General features: G+C 41.0%; 1 protein-coding gene across 1 annotated transcript in view; it reads right to left on the minus strand.

Annotated features, from left to right (window-relative positions):
• The window catches only part of ttc27 (tetratricopeptide repeat domain 27), a 220,596-nt gene that overhangs the window by 162,423 nt on the left and 36,305 nt on the right, over positions 1 to 21,868 (minus strand). The window contains exons 5-7 of the mRNA XM_072580509.1: positions 17,601 to 17,703; positions 8,356 to 8,520; positions 6,124 to 6,257 (exon numbers count right to left, since the gene is read on the minus strand). Coding sequence (XP_072436610.1) covers positions 6,124 to 6,257; positions 8,356 to 8,520; positions 17,601 to 17,703 — 402 coding nt within the window. The remainder of the gene's footprint in view (positions 1 to 6,123; positions 6,258 to 8,355; positions 8,521 to 17,600; positions 17,704 to 21,868) is intronic.

The raw sequence follows: 21,868 nt of genomic DNA on the forward strand, positions 1-21,868 counted from the left end.
CCAGAACGCCATGACCAGGGCCTCCAAGCCCTTCGTTTATTCCTCTCCAGAACACCATGACCAGGGCCTCCAAGCCCTCCGTTTTTTCCTCTCCAGACGCCATGACCAGGGCCTCCAAGCCCTCTGTTTTTTCCTCGCCAGATGTCCCCAAGAGACCCTTCCACCGACACTCTCATTCGTTTGGCCGAACTGGTCCTCACCCTTCACAATTTCTCCTTTGAATCCTCCCACTTCCTCCAGACCAAAGGGGTAGCCATGGGCATACGTATGGGCCTCAGCTATGCCTGTCTCTTTGTTGGCTATGTAGAGCAGTTGATCTTCCGTAATTACACCGGCACCACTCCCCACCTCTTCCTCCGCTACATTGATGACTGCATTGGCGCCACCTCGTGCTCCCGCGAGGAGGTTGAGCAATTCATCAACTTCACCAACACATTCCACCCTGACCTTAAATTTACCTGGACCATCTCTGACACCTCCCTCCCCTTCCTGGACCTCTCCATCTCCATTAATGATGACTGACTTGACACTGACATTTTTTACAAACCCACCGACTCCCACAGCTACCTGGATTACACCTCTTCCCACCCTACCTCTTGCAAAAATGCCATCCCATATTCCCAATTCCTCAACCTCCGCCGCATCTGCTCCCAGGAGGACCAGTTCCACCACAGAACACACCAGATGGCCTCCTTCTTTAGAGACCACAATTTCCCTTCCCACGTGGTTAAAGATGCCCTCCAACGCATCTCGTCTACATCCCACACCTCCACCCTCAGACCCCACCCCTCCAACCATAACAAGGACAGAACGCCCCTGGTGCTCACCTTCCACCCTACAAACCTTCGCATCAACCAAATCATCCACCGACATTTCCGCCACCTCCAAAAAGACCCCACCACCAGGGATATATTTCCCTCCCCACCCCTTTCCGCCTTCCGCAAAGACCATTCCCTCTGTGACTACCTGGTCAGGTCCACGCCCCCCTACAACCCACCCTCCCATCCTGGCACTTTCCTCTGCCACCGCAGGAACTGTAAAACCTGTGCCCACACCTCCTCCCTCACCTCTATCCAAGGCCCTAAAGGAACCTCCCACATCCATCAAAGTTTTACTTGCACATCCACTAATATCATTTATTGTATCCGTTGCTCCCGATGCGGTCTCCTCTACATTGGGGAGACTGGGCACCTCCTAGCAGAGTGCTTTAGGGAACATCTCCAGGACACCCACACCAATCAACCAAACCGCCCCATGGCCCAACATTTCAACTCCCCCTCCCACTCTGCCGAGGACATGGAGGTCCTGGGCCTCCTTCACCGCCGCTCCCTCACCACCAGATGCCTGGAGGAAGAACGCCTCATCTTCAGCCTCGGAACACTTCAACCCCAGGGCATCAATGTGAACTTCAACAGTTTCCTCATTTCCCCTTCCCCCACCTCACCCTAGTTCTAAACTTCCAGCTCAGCACTGTCCCCATGACTTGTCCGGACTTGTCCTACCTGCCTATCTCCTTTTCCACCTATCCACTCCACCCTCCCCTCCCTGACCTATCACCTTCATTCCCCTCCCCCACTCACCATTGTACTCTATGCTACTTTCTCCCCACCCCCACTCTCCTCTAGCTTATGTCTCCACGCTTCAGGCTCACTGCCTTTATTCCTGATGAAGGACTTTTGTCCGAAACATCGATTTCGAAGCTCCTTGGATGCTGCCTGAACTGCTGTGCTCTTCCAGCACCACTAATCCAGAACCTGGTTTCCTGCATCTGCAGTCATTGTTTTTACCTTGCCTGATCTAGCATACCACTACCAAAATCCTCCACAGTTATGTCTTTGATATCTTCGGGCTTGCATATTCCAATGTTCTCCTGGCTGACTTCTCGTCTTCAATCCTACATAACCTCAAGTTCATGCAAAAACTTGCTCTGATTTATGTTCACCTACCATCCCCTTGCATGCTGACCCAGATTTGAACCCGATCTCACAAGAGCTCAAGTTTAAAATCCAATCTTAGCTTGCAAATCTATTCTCCATGTCCTTGCACCTATCACTAAATTCTTCCAGGCCAAGCAGCCTTCATGATTTGTGTTTCTCCAATTCTGCCTTAGTGCACATCGCCAATTTTAATGGCTACTGTTCATTGAGCTGCCTTGGCATTGGAGAACTTTGTTTAAACTTCTCTGCCTCTTTACCCTCCCCTTCTAAAACATAGGCCTCTAACCTGTGATCAGCTCATAGAGATAATTTTGTGGCTCTGTTAAAAAGTTTGCACTGACACTCTTCTTGTTAAGCGCTTTGGTACATTTTCTAGGTTAAAGGTACTATGTAAATCTAAGTTGTGCTGGTTTGCCTTCTTCCCCAATTCCATGGTAATTCTCAATAGATCGGAGAGGTTTTTGTACATCCATGGAAAGGAATATTTTAACTTCACATTGGACTTGATCATATTTGCTTCTCTTTCTTGTTCAATACTACCAAATACATTAGCACAAAAACAATGTTTATAACTGTGAATGTTGATTATAGCTTTGTATTTATCAATCAGGAGTTAACCTTCCTTCTCAATATCCTACTAGACTGCTGCTATGAAGCATTTGAAAACTTTCTGACTTTTTCAAAAGTAAGATTTGAAAAAAACCCATAAAATCAGAAATATGTCTGAAGCACAGTAACGTAAAAATCAGATCCCTGTAAAATCTACCTTGGTGTGTTTTTGTCCCACTTCTCTTCCTATTCATTTCCATGGTGTTCTGTTTAATGAGGGTCTCTAAACGTAAATTCCAGACACATTACATGGAATAAATGTTTTTTAAAGCAAGAACTGGTGCATAGTCACTGGCTGTTCTCCAGTGATCACACATCAAGCAAGGCAACGGGGTACAATCAACTCCTGATGTCCAACAATTTAAAGAGTGATTGTGGTAGAAACACAAAACCGATTGTTTTCTTTCAATCAATAACATTCCTCCACCTCCCACTGAATGCAGATCTATCAGGAGGTCATTTGTTAAAAAGGTAGTTGGTCACTCACTGGAAGGTCTATGTTAACTTATACTATCAGCAACTCTGGGGAAACACATTCACTATGTCACAAAGTCAATTCCACCTGACTGAATCTGAGCCATGATTCCAATGTGAAGCAACCTCCATTAAAATTAAAGATATGCGCTCTAGGTTTACTTAGCAATTCTTTAAAGACTTTTTTTGAATCCATTACCAAAGAAGTTAATCAAGATTAACCATCCCTCATTACTCAGTAACTAGTATCATACTTATAAACATAAATCGCCTGGCAACAGATAAGACAATTTTTTTTTGCAAAGATGTTCCGTTATTTCCACAATTAAAGTTGTTAGAACAGGCTAGGGATGCTACAGGAATTCTGGTAAAAAAAACAGAACATTCAGGGGTGCTGTTGCTAATTTGCACTATTCCAAATGATATAGTTGTAGACAATTAGGTGAATAACAGGAACTCAAACTGTAAGGATATATATCCATGCTTTGTGTTCAGCTCGGCACAGCAACATTGTGCATTCCTACAATTCTCCAGCTAAGAGGTCTCAAAATGGACAGCTCTTTAGCAAACACCTAACCTGGCATGGATTGAATTTTGCTACTTGGTCATCAATGCAGTGATAACTTTTAGTCATGCAGAACAAGTTCCATTAAGTTGCTTCCTGAAGCATCTTCATGGAGGAGAAGGGAATAGGTTTACCAACACAATGTTGGTAAATGCAATGCACTTCTCTCAAACCCCAAAACTTCTTGGGGGGGGGGGGGGGGGCTGTCAGGAAATTTGCGATGCATTACACAGAAGTGTTCCACAATGACTATAGAACACATCTGTAAAATTGACTGGAACCTTCCAGCTGCTTTGTAAAGTTTCAAGGGCTCCAGTGAAAAAATAACATGTGAATATTTAAAAGAGTCTCAGGATAATTTTAACCCTCACTGCCCAGCAAGGATCAGACAGGTAGATATTTAAAAACACTCATGGGACATAGTTGCCAAACCCTTCAGGTTACAACAGTAACTTGTAAATCTGAACAGGAGATGGCTATCCACTGGAAAACATGTATGAGTATAAATCAGGATTTAGTTATAGAATTAGAACCAGACAGCTATTTTACCCAGAGTTCTGCACAGGGAAACCACTGCTAATTTTCTTCTGGACAAACACAACAAGCGGAGGAATTGGGCACAAAAAATGCTTAATTTATGTATGTATTTTGTCAAAACATGCCATTTTAGTCTAGTTCCCCAATCTTTATGTATTGCCTACTGTATCACCCTGATTCTAGTCCATGGATTGAGAATAGTTTTCTCTCCTAATACCCTCAGCCCTATCAAATCTACCATTATTAACCTTATAAAGACGCTGCCCTTGACCCCTCTCTCCTTGAAAACTTTAGGCCCACTATCAGCATCTCTTGCCTCTCCAAACTCCTAGCAAGTGTTGTTGCTTCCTGAATCTACAGCCATCCTTTCTAACACCCCAAGGTGGACTTCTGTCCATGCCACAGCATGAAGTAGCTCTGTTCAAAGTCACAAATAATACCCTCTGTGACTGTGACCATATACCGCTATTTGTGTGTGATTCAACCCGCCAGTCTTTCACATGTCATCAACACCATTCTCTTCACATGGCCCTTCTATTTCCAGTTAGATGGGACTGCCTCAGATGATTCCACTTTTATCTATCCAATCAGGACCAGAAAATTCCATCATGGAATGTAGAAGTTCAAGAACGCATCTCACTATCACCTTCTCCAAGTCAATTAAGGCTATGTAACTACTTCACTGACCCAGTTTTTAATTGCTTACCTTAATTTCTCCTTCTTTGACTTGGTGCCAATTCTTTTCTAATTACACTCCTGTGAAGTGTCTCAGGTCACTTTGCTACATTAAAATCATGATAGAAATGCAGTTGCAAGGCCCTCACAATAATCAACTGCATCATATACAACTTATTCAGCTCCTTGTCTTCTTCCATATGATGGTCTTGTCCTCAGAACACATACAGAGCCCAGTGACCAGATTTGGCAGAGAGCATAGTGGCAATGTTACTGGACTAGTAATCCACAGGTCTGAACCAGTAATCCAGAGGCCTGGACCAAAGGTCTGATAGAAGATTCCAAATCATACCACAGCAGTCAGAGGAATTTAAATTCAATTAATCAATAAATCTGGAATAAAGAGTTAGTCTCATTAAGTAATGATCATAAACTACCAACAGTAGTAAAAAAAAAGTTCTAACATTCTTCAGGGCAGGATCATAGAATCCAAGAATCCTTACAGTGTAGAAGCAGGCCATTTGGCACATCAATTCCACACAGACCCCTCTGAAGATCAGCTCAACCAGAATCAATCCCCTATCCTATCCCTGTAACTCTGCATTTCCTATGTTAATCCACATAACTTAGATATCCCTTGACACTAAGGGCACTTTAGCATGGCCAACCCATCTAACCTGCATATCTCTGGACTGTGGGAGGAAACCAGGGCATCCAGAGGAAATCCACGCAGACACAGGAAGAATTGTTAAACGCCGCACAGACAGTTGCCAGAGGATGGAATTGAACCTGCATTCGCAGCACTGTGAGGCAGCTGTGCTAACCACTGAGCCACCATGCCAACCCATCTTTCATCTCTGTCGATCTAGCTTATACATGACTGCAGATTGTCAGCAATATCATTGACTTTTAACCACCCTTTGATATAGCAAGGCGAGCTACTTGGTTGTATCAAATTACTGCAGAAAAAACATTGCGGTTGTAGGTACCTCCAGCAAACGGACTGCAGTTATTCAGAAAGTCAGTTCTGAATAGCAGATGATGATCTGCTTTAAGGATGAGCATTAAATGCTAGTTTTGCCAACAATACTCGCATCCCAAAAACAAATTTAAATGAAAGGAACAGACAATGCGGAAGGTGGTTCTAGTTTTCAAGTGGCTACCCATGTTAGCTTTCACCCTTCCCATGTGAAAACAGGGCTTTGACACTGAGATCAATGTTTATAGTTACCAACTTTAAGCTAGACATGATTCTCAGTTAATTATAAGTCATAGCAACAAGTTGAAGAACCAGTCAAACTTTAAGTACAGTTGCATGAGAGCTACCTTGGGAAGATTTTCCAAGGGCGTTGGTGCTAGCATGAGATCTGTTTGATGGAGGGCATCATCTTCCCGCTGGACATCCAAGATAAGCTGAGCTAAATAGTCTTCTTGGAATCGCGTACGCTTCCCCAAGGCACCTTAAAGAAATGCAAATCGCATTTACATTATGAAGGAAATGGTAAGGGATGGGGAGTGGAGAGTAGGTGAAAAACTTAACTTCACTCACTGAAAATGAAACAGGATACAAAATTATTCAAGAAAATCAAGAATAAAACTGTATGATTTCCATACTCTCAATTGCTTTGAAGGATATACACATCATAGACATGTTCATTACTCCATTGTTTTAAAATCAATCTTGTGACAATCAAATAAGCAAAGCAAAGGTTCTCTACATTAAAATACCAATCTTCTCAACTAAGGTCTCTTCAACAGCACCTTATTAACCTATAAACCCCACCATCCAGAAGAACAGGGGCAGCAGTAATAGGGGAACACCAATATCTGGAAGTTCTCCTTCAAGTCACTCACTATCCTGACATGGAATTTATATCAACATCACTTCACTGCTGCTGGGTCAATAGTTTGGAGCTTCCTTTAACAGCACTGCAGTGTTACTACACCATATGGCCAGCAGCAGTTCAAGAAAGCCGCTCAATGTGACCTTCTCAAGAGTAACTAGGGATGGACATAAAAGGCTGGCTGAGCACACTCCACACCCAATGAACAAACAAATTAAAATCTAATACTTCAGACTTCAAGGCTCAAAACCTTAACTCAGCTCAGTGTCATTGGCATCGGGTTGTAGTGTGACTTTTGCTTTTGAAATGTAACGATATTAATTTCCCGAGACTTCTGGAGATACAAGTCTAATTTTTACCGCTGATCCCATCTCCAAAGCAAATACTGGGGCTATTTGCAATCTTAGCACACTTAAGGAGATTCCTGGGCCATGTGATTTTTCCAGGCCCTTTCTCAATCTCTTCCTGTCATTCTAATAGAAATTTAGGAAACACTAAGTGGCCATTTGGGCCATCATATCTGTGCCACCTAAAATGTACATAGGCACAGTGGTAGGCCTTTGAGCCTGCTGCTGCATTTAATAAAATCTGGGCTGATCTGATTACTCCACCATCTTGCCTATACCCCATAACTGTTCACCCTCTTGCTTACCAAAAATCGATTCTACCTCTGACTTCAAAACATTCAAGGACTACAACGGACAACTGGAACTGACAACTGGAAGCGGCAGAGACAGGCAACTATAAATGCCGGAGGAAACAGCACAGAAGCGCCTCACAGGAGGCTCCCAAGCACTGAGGATGTCACCTAGACAGGGGACGAAACGTTTGCAAGACAAATTCCCAGCTCGGCGAACAGAACCACAACAACGAGCACCCGAGCTACAGATCTTCTCCCAAACTTTGAACAACTTACTTTCCTACCTAACCTGTGGCATCAGCAAATTTAGAAACCACACCTTCCGACACTTTATCCACGTCATTTATATAAATTGCAAAAGGTTGAGGCAAACATACTCACCCTGTGGCACACCATTTGTTATATCTTACCAACCAGAACAACAGCTATTTATGCCTACAATTTCCTGCTCGCTAGCCAATTTTCTATCCATGCCAATCTTACACCTTCATTAAATCTAGTGTGAGCATTAAGATGGAATCACTCCGTAGTCAGCAGAGGATGAGCTAACTAAATTTTAACCTCTAGCACCTGCCATTCATTTCCACTAGAAAGGATCCCTGAAAACAATTGCAAGATGAAGAGGAGAACACAAAAAGTGAACAATGCAGTTATACTGACATTCTTCATCTGCACGGTCCAGACAATACTGGATATGTTACTGGGGCATTACAGTTGAGTCTGACATCATTTCTCAGTGGACAAGAGACATGGATAGTGACTGTCAGTGGAAAGACCTGACTGTAGTGTAGTGAGACCAATGCCAATGGTTACTACATTATTCAAGTATATGATCTTGCCATTTTAACCTCTAATAGATCCATTGTCGTGAAAATTTACAGCGTCCTACTTTCAAAATGTTTAACAACAAAATGAAATTCTCAAAGAAGTCGGCTAATTATTTTCAGAGATTTTTTAAAATATACATTTTTTAAAAAAAAGCTGTCTTGGCTAGATTCCAGTCTCGAGATTACATTAGCTAAAGCCTGGAAAAGAAATAAAAATACTGAAAAGTATGATGCGAGTCTAACATACCTGTCATGGTGGTTGACAACTTTGCCATTTTCTGGGCTCTGTCGAAATTCTCTTTGGCCTTCTTGTATTCGTAGTAATATAGCAAAGCATAGCCACACTCCAGGTGGAACTGGATTGCTAAATTTCGGCACTCCCCAGAACTGAAGAAGGTGTTATTTGCAGACACTGGGAATATATCAAAGATATAACAAAATTTTGAGAACTTTCTGCGATAGAAGGATGCCCAAAATAGTACACTGCAAATTAGAGGGGTTACTTGCTTTTATTCTCAGGTAACTCAGTGCAAAACCCAGACTGTATGTCTGAACTGAAAGGTTTATAATGGCTTTGGTTATATCATGTCAACTTGCCATTTTTCTTAAGCATAGACATTCTTTCGTATCCTTACTTCCTATGTATTGATCTGGCTTTTTCTCCAGTCACATAAATTGACTCTGTGATAATCTAAAGCAGGATATTCACACCTCAAAACAGTGCGAAGATTTCTCAAAATAATTTTAACCTGAATTCTAAGTTACTATATCTCGGTTTACATTTCCCCACCTGGGATCAGTCATTTCCATATCCATCTTGCAAATTTCCTTTATTAAGGATGGAATTTTTGTCCACACAGTACTCCTCAATGGTGTACTTAAATTTCAACCTGCACTATTTGCGGTGACCTGGAAGAAGGACCAAAACCCACAACCATCTGATCTGGAAGCAAAGGTGCTATCAACTGAGCCAAGCTAATGTTCTGGTTAATGGAGACAGCCCTGACTGTTTTACTAGTTGCATTCTCTGATGTATTATTATCCTTTATCATTTATTCAGAGATCTGCTTTTTTCTGACTTAGGGGGTGTCTTCAATCACTCCTTCCTCCCTTCTCTTCATGACAGACCAATACTGGATGGTATACCTCATTGCACTGTCAATACTGAATACTCTTCCATCATTATTCTAAAGATAGATAAAATGGAAGATATAGCTCGCTTCATTCTTCCATCAATGAGAGGTGATGCCTTCCCTAATCAATAATATACAGGATTACAAATTCATTGTATAAAATGCACAGAAGAAGTGTTCACCTCGGCCTCATCTTCAGAACTGCAGTCCCTAAATCTCTAACATCTACACCAATCATCAGTATGACCTGTGAACAGGATCTACTGCCAGGTAATGTTATGTAACTGACTGTTTTGTGCTGTTGGGCACATGTCAGCTTTTTACTTTGGTTCAGAATGTCACAACTTTCTCATATAGATGCTTTAAGTACTGTTTTTGGAAATTGTTTTGCGAACTGCAATACAGTTGTTTGATGGACATTAAAAAAATTTGATCCTTCCTAATATTTTCTCAGGGACAAGAACAAAAGTTGTTGAATTTCTTAACCCTTTGTTAGATACCTTGTTTAAAATAACAAAGACATCATGCAGAGATCCTGTCCACTCATTCCGGTGAATAATGGGAAGTGCAATACAGTTGATATTCTTACAAGGGTACGATTAAATCATCTAAAAGACTTTCATCTTGTCATGATTTACTGAAAGCCTAATAACTCATGAATAAATGCAAAATACTGAAGATGCTGTAAATATGAAACAAACAGTGAATACTGAAGAATCTTGAAAGATCTGGTAGCGTCTGTGGGGAGAAACCAAGTTAATGTTACCAAAACATCATACCAAACTCGAAACTCTGTTTCTATCTCCATGGATGCTGTCGGATTTATTTTCTCCAGCATTCTGTTTGTTTCAAACAATTTATTGTCTGTGCGGTAATGTTTTTAAATCAGGCTGTCTCTAGGGTTTTCAGTTTAATATTTTCAGATCTACGTTCCACATTCTGAATAACTTTGCTAAATTAATGAACTTTTCTCAAATGTTAGGAAATATGTTTGGTTTCATAATACCTATCATTCCTACCAAGCATTCTACAATGAAGCACTTTGAATTTCAGCCGTGGCTCAGAGAATTGTTCTCATACATTGTCATCAATGCGTTCATCTTCCTCTCCATATACTTGAAGACGTAATTTAGGTTGATGCACCAGTGCAGTACCAAGGTGTTTTGTTTTTCAGATGAGAGATCTGACGTCAAACAAGGCCCTATCTACTCTCTCAGGGAGTTGTCAAGATTCCATGACACAATTTCAAATAACATTGGAGATCTCCCTATTACCTACACCCATATTTATCCCTCCACCTACACCACGTGAAACAAACTCATTGCTATTTATGAAAGCTTGCTGTCTGCAAAATGGTCAATAGGTTTTCTACATTACACCAGGGATTACAATCTAAAAGTATTTTATCGGTTGCAAAATGTCTGGAACATTCTGAAGTCATGAAGAGTGCCAGAGACCCGGGTTCAATTCCCGCCTCAGGCGACTGTCTGTGTGGAGTTTGCACATTCTCCCCGTGTCTGCGTGGGTTTCCTCCGGGTGTTCCGGTTTCCTCCCACAGTCCAAAAATGTGCAGGTGAGATGAATTGGCCATGCTAAATTGCCCATAGTGTTAGGTGAAGGGGTAAAATGTAGGGGAATGGGTTTGGGTGGGTTGCGCTTCGGCGGGTTAGTGTGGATCTGTTGGGCCGAAGGGCCTGTTTCCACACTGTAAGTAATCTAAAAAAAAGTACAAGTCTGTCTTTTGTAGTGTTTTAATTATTGCGAAAGAAAGCAGACATAGACTGCAACAATACGTAACCCAACATATGAACTGATCAGTGAATCAATCAACATGTAATTTCTGAAAACTTGCAAAAAATAATCCAATGCTGTGTACATCACTTGTCCCATCCCCTTAACCTAGGATGGCACCTGAGCTATGTGCAATGAATTAACAAGGTGTGATTATCCTAAAACATGTTATATACAGAAAACTATATAACATGGAGACATGTTTAAAACAAGTTTGTTCTCACTCAAACGTTTATGTATCATTTCCATATGATGCATAATTTCATCAACTATACATATGGCATTAAAGGAAAGGATGAACTCAAAATAACAACCAAGCCTTGACGAGCACCATCCTTTTAAGTAAGGTATTGCCCTTTGAGAAAAATGTCTCTCAAAAGAAAACTACTGAAATAGCAAAAAGAATATCTGTGCAACATCAGCAATTGCACTATCGCACACAAGGGTGTTTTTAACATATAAGCAAATACATATCCGTCACAAGGAGCTCATTAAGCTCTGGTATAATCTGAAATCTGGAAGGTCCTTCTAACGCACTCTTAAAATGCTAAACATGTTTTTCAGCAAAAATATCAGCAGCTTTCAGGAAGCAACCCTTGCAAATTCCTTCCAAACAAGGATAAGCAACTAAACTGATCACGCTATGATGGTCATATACTATATAGGATGGAATATAAAATGCACTCCACTAACTCGCTTGACTTTTCACACAGGCTGAAATGTACTGAGCTGGGAATGTTCCATAAAGATTAATTCATGGGTTGCGAAAAACTAATCCTCAACAAAAATACTTGCTCAGTAACAAAGAGAGAATAAAAGAATAGTGAGCAGTGCTTTACTTAAGTGGCAGATATCAGAATTGCTCCAGTTCAGAAACAGAAAATCCTTCCCGTGTGCCTAATACCCTAGAAGACAGGGTAAAATAAAAGTCCTTCAGCAAACCTGATCTTATTCCTCACAGAATAACAACTCTCAAGTCTTCCCACGGCAGCTTCTTGGGGCTGAGGAACAGAATTTGCATCATTAATACAAAGGATCATTAGCCCAAATAAACCATTCTGGTCCTGCCATGGAACTTGAACTCTCATCGCTTGACAGAATCAAATGTGCTCCCAATACAATCAGGGTCTCATCTGTATTGCTCCCACTATTAAACAACAACTTAAGCTGCTACAGATCAGGAAAGCTTCACTTTTTGGTCTGTTCAAGCCAAGCAAAGCTTTTTCCAAAGGGTCAGAATTCAATGTGTCCACAGAGTCTGCTTCTGAAAAGACATCTGAGAGAACTGTCTTTTCAGTTCTTCGACATGGATGCCCAACCTGTAATGCAATTCATGATGTCGCCTGATAGGATGGGGAGGAAGTTTAAACAATTTATTCCAGAATGAGAGGGGTTTATGGAGTAATATAGCAATTACGCAAACAGTACAAAATAGGATATTCAGATGGAGTGGTCTATATTGGTACTTTTGCTCCACACAAGCTTCCTCCCACTGCACTGTATCTAATCCAATCAACTCATCTTTCTGTTCCTTTCTCCCTCATGAACATATCTTACTTCCATGTAAACCCACTGAACTCAACTAGCCAGAAAAAGACGTGACTCACTCTCACTAGTATCTTTACATTCAGATGAGGAAGGACTCCACTTCGACTGGAACAACACATTCATCCTAGGACAGGCCAAACAGAGACATGCACGAGAATTCCTAGAAGCATGACATTCCAACCGGAACTCAATCAACAAACACATTGACGTGGACCCCATTTATCACCCCCTGAGAAAAAAGAATCAGGAAATCACATCACCACAGGAAATGATGTCACCAATCCAAGGAAACCTAAACACATAAATAAAAACCGGGCCATACTACCAGTGCTTCACCGGAGGCTCACTGATGATGTTACCTAATACAGAGACGAAACATTTGAAAACAAACCTTCCAGCTCAGCAAACAAACTTACATTCAGATTCTAATAACTCTTAATGTAAAGAGGTTTTTGCAGAATTCTTTACAGTATTCATTACTTATTTTACACTTTTTGGCCCTGGCTTTGGACATCTCCACAAGTGGGACCATTCTCTCCGCATGTACTTATCCATTATGAAATTAGCCGAGCTTTCTCTTCTCTCGAGGAAAATAAAGAACCTTTTGCTTGTCATGGCTATAAATTCAGTTACGATAACATATTTATCCTTATTTTTTGCAACTTTATATCCTTGTTGTAATATTTATAAAGGAACTGTTCACAATACTCAATACAAGTTTAACATAGAAAGGAACGCCAGTGCATTTTTGGAGTATTTTTATAGACTTGCTAACCTGCATTGCTACTTTTAATGTTTTGCGAATGCGTTCTGAGATCCCTTTGCACTTTCAACTCAATTAGACTTTTATTTGGTGGTCTCCTACTCCTCCTACCGATGTGATTTACCCGCATTCACACATGTATTGAAATTCATTTGCCATTAGTCCACCCATTCTGTATGTTTACATTCTGTATGTTTTTTGTATTTTGTTGCTGACTTCCTCAGTATTATCTATTGAAGGGATGATGTCAACAGTTGGTTGCGACAAAAAATTCACAACATCTGGCTTGATCAACACAACCAAACAAAAAATTGTTTTAAAGAAATGATGCACCATCACCACATTATTTTGTTCAGTTAAAGGTGCACAACTTGTACCTATTGTAAAATGAACAGTTATGCTAATTTAAAAGAGATTAAGCTTTCATTACACTAAATGTATGAATATACAACAATGACAATTTGCACAGTTATTTCTGTGTGTTTACTGGGTTTTGTACAAAGTAACTGAGGAAATCAATGAATCCCAGTTTAAAAGGTAAAATGGCAGTTTTATGATTCCCTTCTTTACTCAAAGAATTCTCAAGTTTTGTCTCACTTTCCAATGTTGTGTCATGGCATATTTTAAGAAAACTAGATTTCTGAAAGTTGCATAGTTGCAATCACATCTGAATGTTTGAACACCTGATATTCAATGGAAATTTTCTATTTTAATTGAATGCGGCCTTCAACTGAAATGTAAAGTCTATAAAAGCTTGCAAACTCCTGAATAAGTTAATTTATTTGTATTTGTAATGGTGCTGAGATATTTGTATCACCGACAGTCACAGGTGAGGTGCCAGAAGACTGGAGGTTGGCTAACGTGGTGCCACTGTTTAAGAAGGGTGGTAAGGACAAACCAGGGAACTATAGACCAGTGAGCCTGACGTCAGTGGTGGGCAAGTTGTTGGAGGGAATCCTGAGGGACAGGATGTACATGTATTTGGAAAGGCAAGGACTGATAAGGGGTAGTCAACATGGCTTTGTGCGTGGGAAATCATGTCTCACAAACTTGATTGCATTTTTTGAAGAAGTAACAAAGAGGATTGATGAGGGCAGAGCGGTAGATGTGATCTATATGGACTTCTGTAAGGTTCCCCATAGGAGACTGGTTAGCAAGGTTAGATAGATAATAGACAATAGGTGCAGGAGTAGGCCATTCTGCCCTTTGAGCCTGCACCACCATTCAATATGATCATGGCTGATCATCCTTAATCAGTATCCTGTTCCTGCCTTATCTCCATAACCCTTGATTCCACAATCCTTGAGAGCAATAACCAACTCTTTCTTAAATTAATCAAGAGACTGGGCCTCCACTGCCCTCTGGGGCAGAGCATTCCACACAGCCACCACTCTCTGGCTGAAGAAGTTTCTCCTCATCTCTGTCCTAAATGGTCTACCACATATTTTTAAGCTGTGTCCTCTGGTTCAGCACTCAACCATCAGCGGAAACATGTTTCCTGCCTCCAGAGTGTCCAATCCTTTCATAATTTTATATGTCTCAATCAGATCCCCTCTCAGTCTTCTAAACTCAAGGGTATACGAACCCAGTCGCTTCAGTCTTTCAGTATAAGGTAATCCCGCCATTTCAGGAATTGACCTCGTGAACCTACGCTGCACTCCCTCAGTAGCCAGAATGTCTTTCCTCAAATTTGGAGACCAGAACTACACACAGTACTCTAGATGTGGTCTCACCAGGGCCCTGTACAGCTGCAGAAGCACCTCTTTGCTTCTATACTCAATCCCTCTTGTTATGAAGGCCAGCATGCTATTAGCCTTCTTCACTACCTGCTGTACCTGCATGTTTACCTTCACTGAGTGGTGTACAAGAACACCCAGATCTCTCTGTACTGCCCCTTTACCTAAATTGATTCCATTTAGGTAGTAATCCGCTTTCCTGTTCTTGTCACCGAAGTGGATAACCATACATTTATCCACATTAAAGTGCATCTGCCATGCATCGGACCACTCACCTAACATGTCCAGGTCACCCTGTAATCTCCTAACATCCTCATCACATTTCACCCTGCCACCCAGCTTTGTATCATCAGCAAATTTGCTAATGTTATTACTAATACCATCTTCTATATCATTAACATATATTGTAAAAAAGCTGCGGTCCCAGCACGGATCCCTGCGGTACCCCACTGGTCACTGCCTGCCATTCCAAAATGGAGCCGTTTATCACTACTCTTTGTTTCCTATCAGCCGACCAACTTTCAATCCAAGTTAGTACTTTGCCCCCAATACCATGCGCCCTAATTTTGCTCACTAACCTCCTATGTGGGATTTTATCAAAAACTTTCTGAAAGTCCATCTACTACACTACATCTACTGAATCTCCCTCGTCCATCTTCAGAGTTACATCCTCATGGAATACAGGGAGAACTAGCCATTTAGATACAGAACTGGCTCAAGAGTAGAAGACAGAGGGTGGTGGTGGAAGGTTATTTATCAGACTGGAGGCTGGGACCAGTGGAGTGCCACAAGGATCGGTGTTGGGTCCACTACTTTTTGTCATTTATGTAAATGATTTGGATGTGAGCTTAAGCGATATAGTTAGTAAGTTTGCTGATGACACCAAATTTGGAGGTGTACTGGACAGCGAAGGAGGTTACCTCAGATTACAACAGGATCTGGACCAGATGGGCACATGGGCTGAGAAGTGGCAGATGAGAGTTAATTCAGATAAATGCAAGGTGCTGCATTTTGGGAAAGCAAATCTTAGCAGGACTTATACACTTAATGGTAAGGTCCTAGGGAGTGTTGCTGAACAAAAAGAGCTTGGAATGGAGGTTCATAGCTCCTTGAAAGTGGAGTTGCAGGTAGATAGGATAGTGAAGGTGACGTTTTGATATGCTTTCCTTTATTGGTCAGAGTATTGAGTACAAGAGTTGGGAGGTCATGTTGCGGCTGTACAGAACATTGGTTAGGCCACTTTTGGAATATTGCGTGCAATTCTGGTCTCCTTCCTGACAGAAAGATATTGTGAAACTTGAAAAGGTTCAGAAAAGATTTACAAGATGTTGCCAGGGTTGGAGGATTTGAGCCAAAGGGAAAGGTTGAGTAGGCTGGGGCTGTTTTCCCTGGAGCGACAGAGGCTGAGGGGTGACCTTACAGAGGTTTATAAAATCATGAGGGGCATGGATAGGAGAAAGAGACAAGGTCTATTCCCTGCAGTGGGGGAGTCCAGAACTAGAGGGCATAGGTTTAGGGTGAGAGGGGAAAAATATAAAAAGGACCTAGGGGACAGTTTTTTCACGCAGAGAGTGGAACGTGTATGGAATGAGCTGCCAGTGAAACTGGTGAAGGCTGGTACAATTGCAACATTTAAAAAGCATCTGGTGGGGTATATGAATAGGAAGGGTTTGGAGGGATATGGGCCAGGTGCTGGCAGCTGGGACTAGATTGGGTTGGGATATCTGGTCAGCATGGACGGGTTGGACCAAAGGGTCTGTTTCTGTACTGTACATCTCTATGACCAGACCAAACCCCCTCAAAATATTTTAAGAAGATAGCCTCAATCATAGCCTTTTCTTATTTTAAAGGCAAGTATAAAGTTTTGCATTCCAGATGTAATTTGATTGGTCAAACTACTTGACATTAAGCAAAACACATTTTATTTTTTACACTACAGTTAAAATACAGACAAAATAAAAGAACTGACTTATCTGCAACTGTATTGAAATGATTAACAAATTAATATATATATTAACTGCGACTAATCCGCTGTTCCAATATAGTAACATCCCATAAACACATCCTTGGCAAAGGCAAATTGAGTAAAACATATTGTCTTACATGCAACTCTAGCAGCCAGAAGAGAACCCCAGCTTTTAGCTGTAACAAAGAGAGGAATAATAGCTTCCTCATACAGCTTCAAGACCCCAGCAACTGCTGAAAGCTAAAACTAACAATCTCGGTTTTGTGGGAGCTTGACCCCACCCATTCAGGCTGCTTCTGTTGCTCCAACCTTTAAAAATAACCCAAAGCCTCACAAGCTGGATACTTTATCGGCTTTGAGGAGACCATTCCACACCTCTGTCTCAACCTTCCTTGATAAAACAAATAGTACAAAATAACATCTGAAAATACACAGTACTGTCACATATTGAAATATTTATGAATAAAATCAAGCATTTAAAAATTAGTTTTCTTTCCCCAACCCTTGCACTTGTTGTTTACAAATTGTTTTTGAAAGATTCTGGAGATGTTGTACCTTCATCGATACAGCCCTGGATGATGCTGAAGAGCTGAGGTGAACGCTCTGCCAATAGCTGCTGCTGAATGTTTACACACCGCATTGTCCACCAGGGCAACATCTGTAAAAACAAAAGGAAGATTTTTTTCTCCCTCCCTCCACAAAGGAAGCTATATTTAAATTATATCGAAATTGATGCTCATAGCCTCAGTTCTAACTACCGTCAGAAATTCCTCTGACCTCATGACCCACACTGAGGTCATTGTGAAAATGCAGTTCTAGCTTCTTGTGCATTCCCAATTTTTATCTCCCCACCATTCAGATCTAAATCCAAACACTGCAATTCTCAGTCCTCTATTCTCACCTTATTTGAGTCACAATTTAAAACATCCTTCTTTGACCTAATGTTTCTTTTTGCAGTTTAGTGTGCAACTTCAAAATGTCTTGAGGGATTTTAAACACATTAAAGGTGATAAACAAATGCAAGGTATAGTTGTTACTGCTAGTTGCACCTGCACACAGCTTGAATCACCTCTAAGTGCTGCTGAAACCCTGTTTTATTCCCTCATAACTTTAAGACTAGAGTTCTTCAATGCTCTTTCAAACACCACCCAATGCTAACTGCACCTTCTTCTATCCAACGTTAAATCTTACTGCCCCACCTCCCCTAATCTTGTTAACCTCCAATGTCTCCTTATTCTCCAATATGCCAATTCAAGATTTCTGTCTTCAGTTATGTCCTTTTAAAGGCTATCCTTACCAGTTTCAACTTCAAGTCCTTCATGTCACCATGCATCCTCTGCTCTTCCTATTCAGGCTTCTGCAACTGCCCTCCATGAGGTTAAAGTTTTGAGCTGTTATGATCCCACACTGCAACACTCAACCTAAGCCACTTCAGCCACCTTCAACAGCGAATAACAAGCCTTTCAACTCAGCTGTGTCATATTCCTCTAATTTTTCTCAGCTTGCTGTCCTTCACACCATACCCACTCCCAAAACACATTTAATAACATTAAAGCATCAGCGTACAAAACTTGCTCCGAATCCCATGCAGCTCTTTAGTTGGAAGTATCACTTTTGAGATGTTCAGTTATATAACAGAAAGGTGAATTGTTGTTCACGCATGCAAAACGTGAAATTGAGCCTGAGAATAGCAATGGATGCATTTCCTTCTACATTTGATGTTGGGGATTAATATTCCTCTTATTTAAGGTATAGTGTATCTCCAACAGGAGATCCAGGTTACATGTAACAGTCAGGTCTGGAGTACATGTGCCCAGTTACATTGCTCCAACCTTGAAGGAGGACTGCCAATGGCAATGTGATATTTTTCAGTTTTCTCTACTAATTTGTCTGTAGCTTTTCTGAATGAGATTGCTGAATTAAAATGTTTATTTCATGATTTACTTAATACTTCTTACAACAACAATCTGCATCGACTGTTCCCTTTTACATAACAAAACATCTCAAGGTGTTTTACAGGAACATAATCAAATCATGTAACCCAGAACCAAAAAGTGAGAGAGCAGACATGTGATCAAAACCTTTACTAAATATTTAGATTTTGAGGACTGTCTTAAAAAGGAAATGCAGAGGGAATGGAGAGTGTATGGAGACAATTCCAGCGCTGAGGGCCTAGTTAGGACCGATGATTAAAATCACGTTGGTAAAGATTTCAAAACTGGAGAAGGAATTTCATTATCTCGAAGACTCAAAGCAGTTATAGAAGCGGCGAGTGGCAAGGTTATGCAGATTTGAACACAATGGTGAAAACTTCTTAAAATTACAAGGCTTGACTGACCTAAAGTGAATTTACATCAGCAAGTAAACAGGTGGATGAATAGAACCAAATTGAAATTGCTGAAATTCAGTTTAATTAGAGCTCCTACTGCCACAGCCACAGGAATCCTTTGTCCCATCAACCTGGACTAAATTTAAATCCATATTGCAGAGGAGAAATCTACTAATTTACTGTGACATGCCTTTTGTACTTTTCTGGGACAATATCATATACATTTTAATTTTGTTGAAAACTAATTAGAGGCACTTGCCTTCAGTCTTTTCAGTATAACATTTGGGAAGTCATGGTTAGGTCGTACAGGATATTGGTGCGGCCTCTTCTGGGCTACTGTGTACAGTTCTGGTTGCACAGTTATGGGAAGGGTATTATTAAGCTGGAGAGTGTTCAGAAGAAATTTACCAGGATGTTGCCATGGAAAGAAGGCTTGAGTTATAAAGAAAGGCTGGATAGGCTGGGACGTTTTTCACTCAAGCATGGAGGTTGAGAGCTGACCTCACAGAAGTTTATAAAGTAATTAGGGGTATAGATAGAGTTAATAGTAGTTGTCTTTTCCCTAGGATGGGGGATTTCAAGACTATGGGGCAGATTTTTTTTAGATAAGAGAAGAGAGATTTAAAAAAGACATGAGGGGCTAATGTTTTACATCGAGGTGATTCACATGTGCAACAAACTTCCTGAGGAAGTGGTGGATGTAGGTACAATTACCATGTTTAAAAGACATCTGCATAAGTACATGCTTAGGAAAGGTTTGGAGGGCTTTGGGCCAGGAGCAGGCAGGTGGGACTAGTTCAGTTTGGGATTACGCTTGGAATCAAAGGGTCTGTTTCCATGCTGCATGACTACAACTTTATGACTTTAAGTAGCAAGTTCCCTGTGCTTCATCCATGGGATAACTTGAATATTTATTTCTATGGGCAAGTGAGAATTATAGTTAAGTGTTAAAGCTAACAGCATTTAAGAAAAATACACATTTTTCCCAATAATGTATTAACATATACATTCCTTGTTTTATGTTAATCCTTTTGTTTCAGATAAATCTTTTCAAGAAGTTTTATAACTCTAAACAAATTCCTTTGAAGGTCTAAGTAACAATGCTGGCAGAGGCAACTTTGCACTGGGTGACAGCATTCATGGAAATTTGAATTCAGAGCTAGCTCAGCTCAAGGTGGAGCAAGCGCTCCCCCTTCTGGTCATGTGGAGTTTATTTTAGAGAGGTGTGAGGTGCTGCATTTTGGAAAGGCAAATCAGACAGGACTTATACAATTAATGGTAAGGTCCTGGGGAATGTTGTTGAACAAAGAAACCTTGGAGTGCAGGTTCATAGCTCCTTGAAAGTGGAGTCACAGGTAGATAGAATAATGAAGGCGTTTGGTATGCTTTCCTTTACTGGTCAGTGCGTTGAGTATAGGAGTTTGACGGTCATGCTGTGGCTGTAGAGGACATTGGTTAGGCCACTTTTAGAATATTGCAAGCAATTCTGATCTCTCTCCTATAGGAAGGATGTTGTGTAAGGGTTCAGAAAAGATATACAAGGATGTTTGCCCGGGTTGGAGGGTTTGAGCTGTAGGAAGAGGTTGAATAGGCTAGGGCTGGTCTCCCTGGAGTGTCAGAGGCTGAGGGGTGACCATATAGAGGTTTACAAAATCACAAGGGGCATGAATAGGGTAAATAGGCAAGATCTTTTCCCAGGGGTAGGGCAGTGCAAAACTAGAGGGCATAAAGTTTAAAGTGACGGGGACAGCTTTAAAAGGCACCCAAGGGGCAACGTTTTCATCCAGAGGGCGATGCCAGAGGAAGAGGCTGATATGATTATAACACTTAAAAGGCACTTGGATGGGTATATGAATAGAAAGGGTTTAAGAGGGATGTGGGATAAATGCTGGTAAACAGGACTAGGGATATCTGGTCGGCATAGATGAATTTGACTGAAGGGTCTGTTTCTGTGCTGTATATTTCTATGACTCTATATACCATACAACACAAAAATATTCTTCAAGAAGGAACAATCCTTGCTGCATTGATCGAATCTTTCGAACACAATGTCCAGAGGACAATGACAGCTGAGAGTCATTTTACAGCAGTGATCAGAAATTAGATCAAGCGTTTCACACAGCACTGAAAATCAAATTCATTTTTGCCTTCCCCTTGTAATCACTCCATCTTTTAAAACAAAAATTTAATGGGATGAGAACTTCATTGGTTAGGCCAGCATTTATTACCCATTCTCACTTTGCTGTGGGTCTGGAGTTACATGTAGATTAGACCAGCTAAAAAAGGACACTTGTGGACCTGAGGGGTCTTTACAACAATCAAACTTTTTTTTGTTGAATTCAAATATCACCATCTGCATTAGAGCTATTCAAGACCAGGTTCTCAGGGTTCTGGATTCTTCTACAGTGACATCACCACTTCCCTTATAAAATGGAACAATTGTAAATTGCCAAGTTGAGTTTGACAACTATGGTAATCGTGTCAAAACTGCCAT

This window comes from Chiloscyllium punctatum, chromosome 11 (genome assembly GCF_047496795.1).
Source record: "Chiloscyllium punctatum isolate Juve2018m chromosome 11, sChiPun1.3, whole genome shotgun sequence".
NCBI classification, from domain to species: Eukaryota; Metazoa; Chordata; class Chondrichthyes; order Orectolobiformes; family Hemiscylliidae; genus Chiloscyllium; species Chiloscyllium punctatum.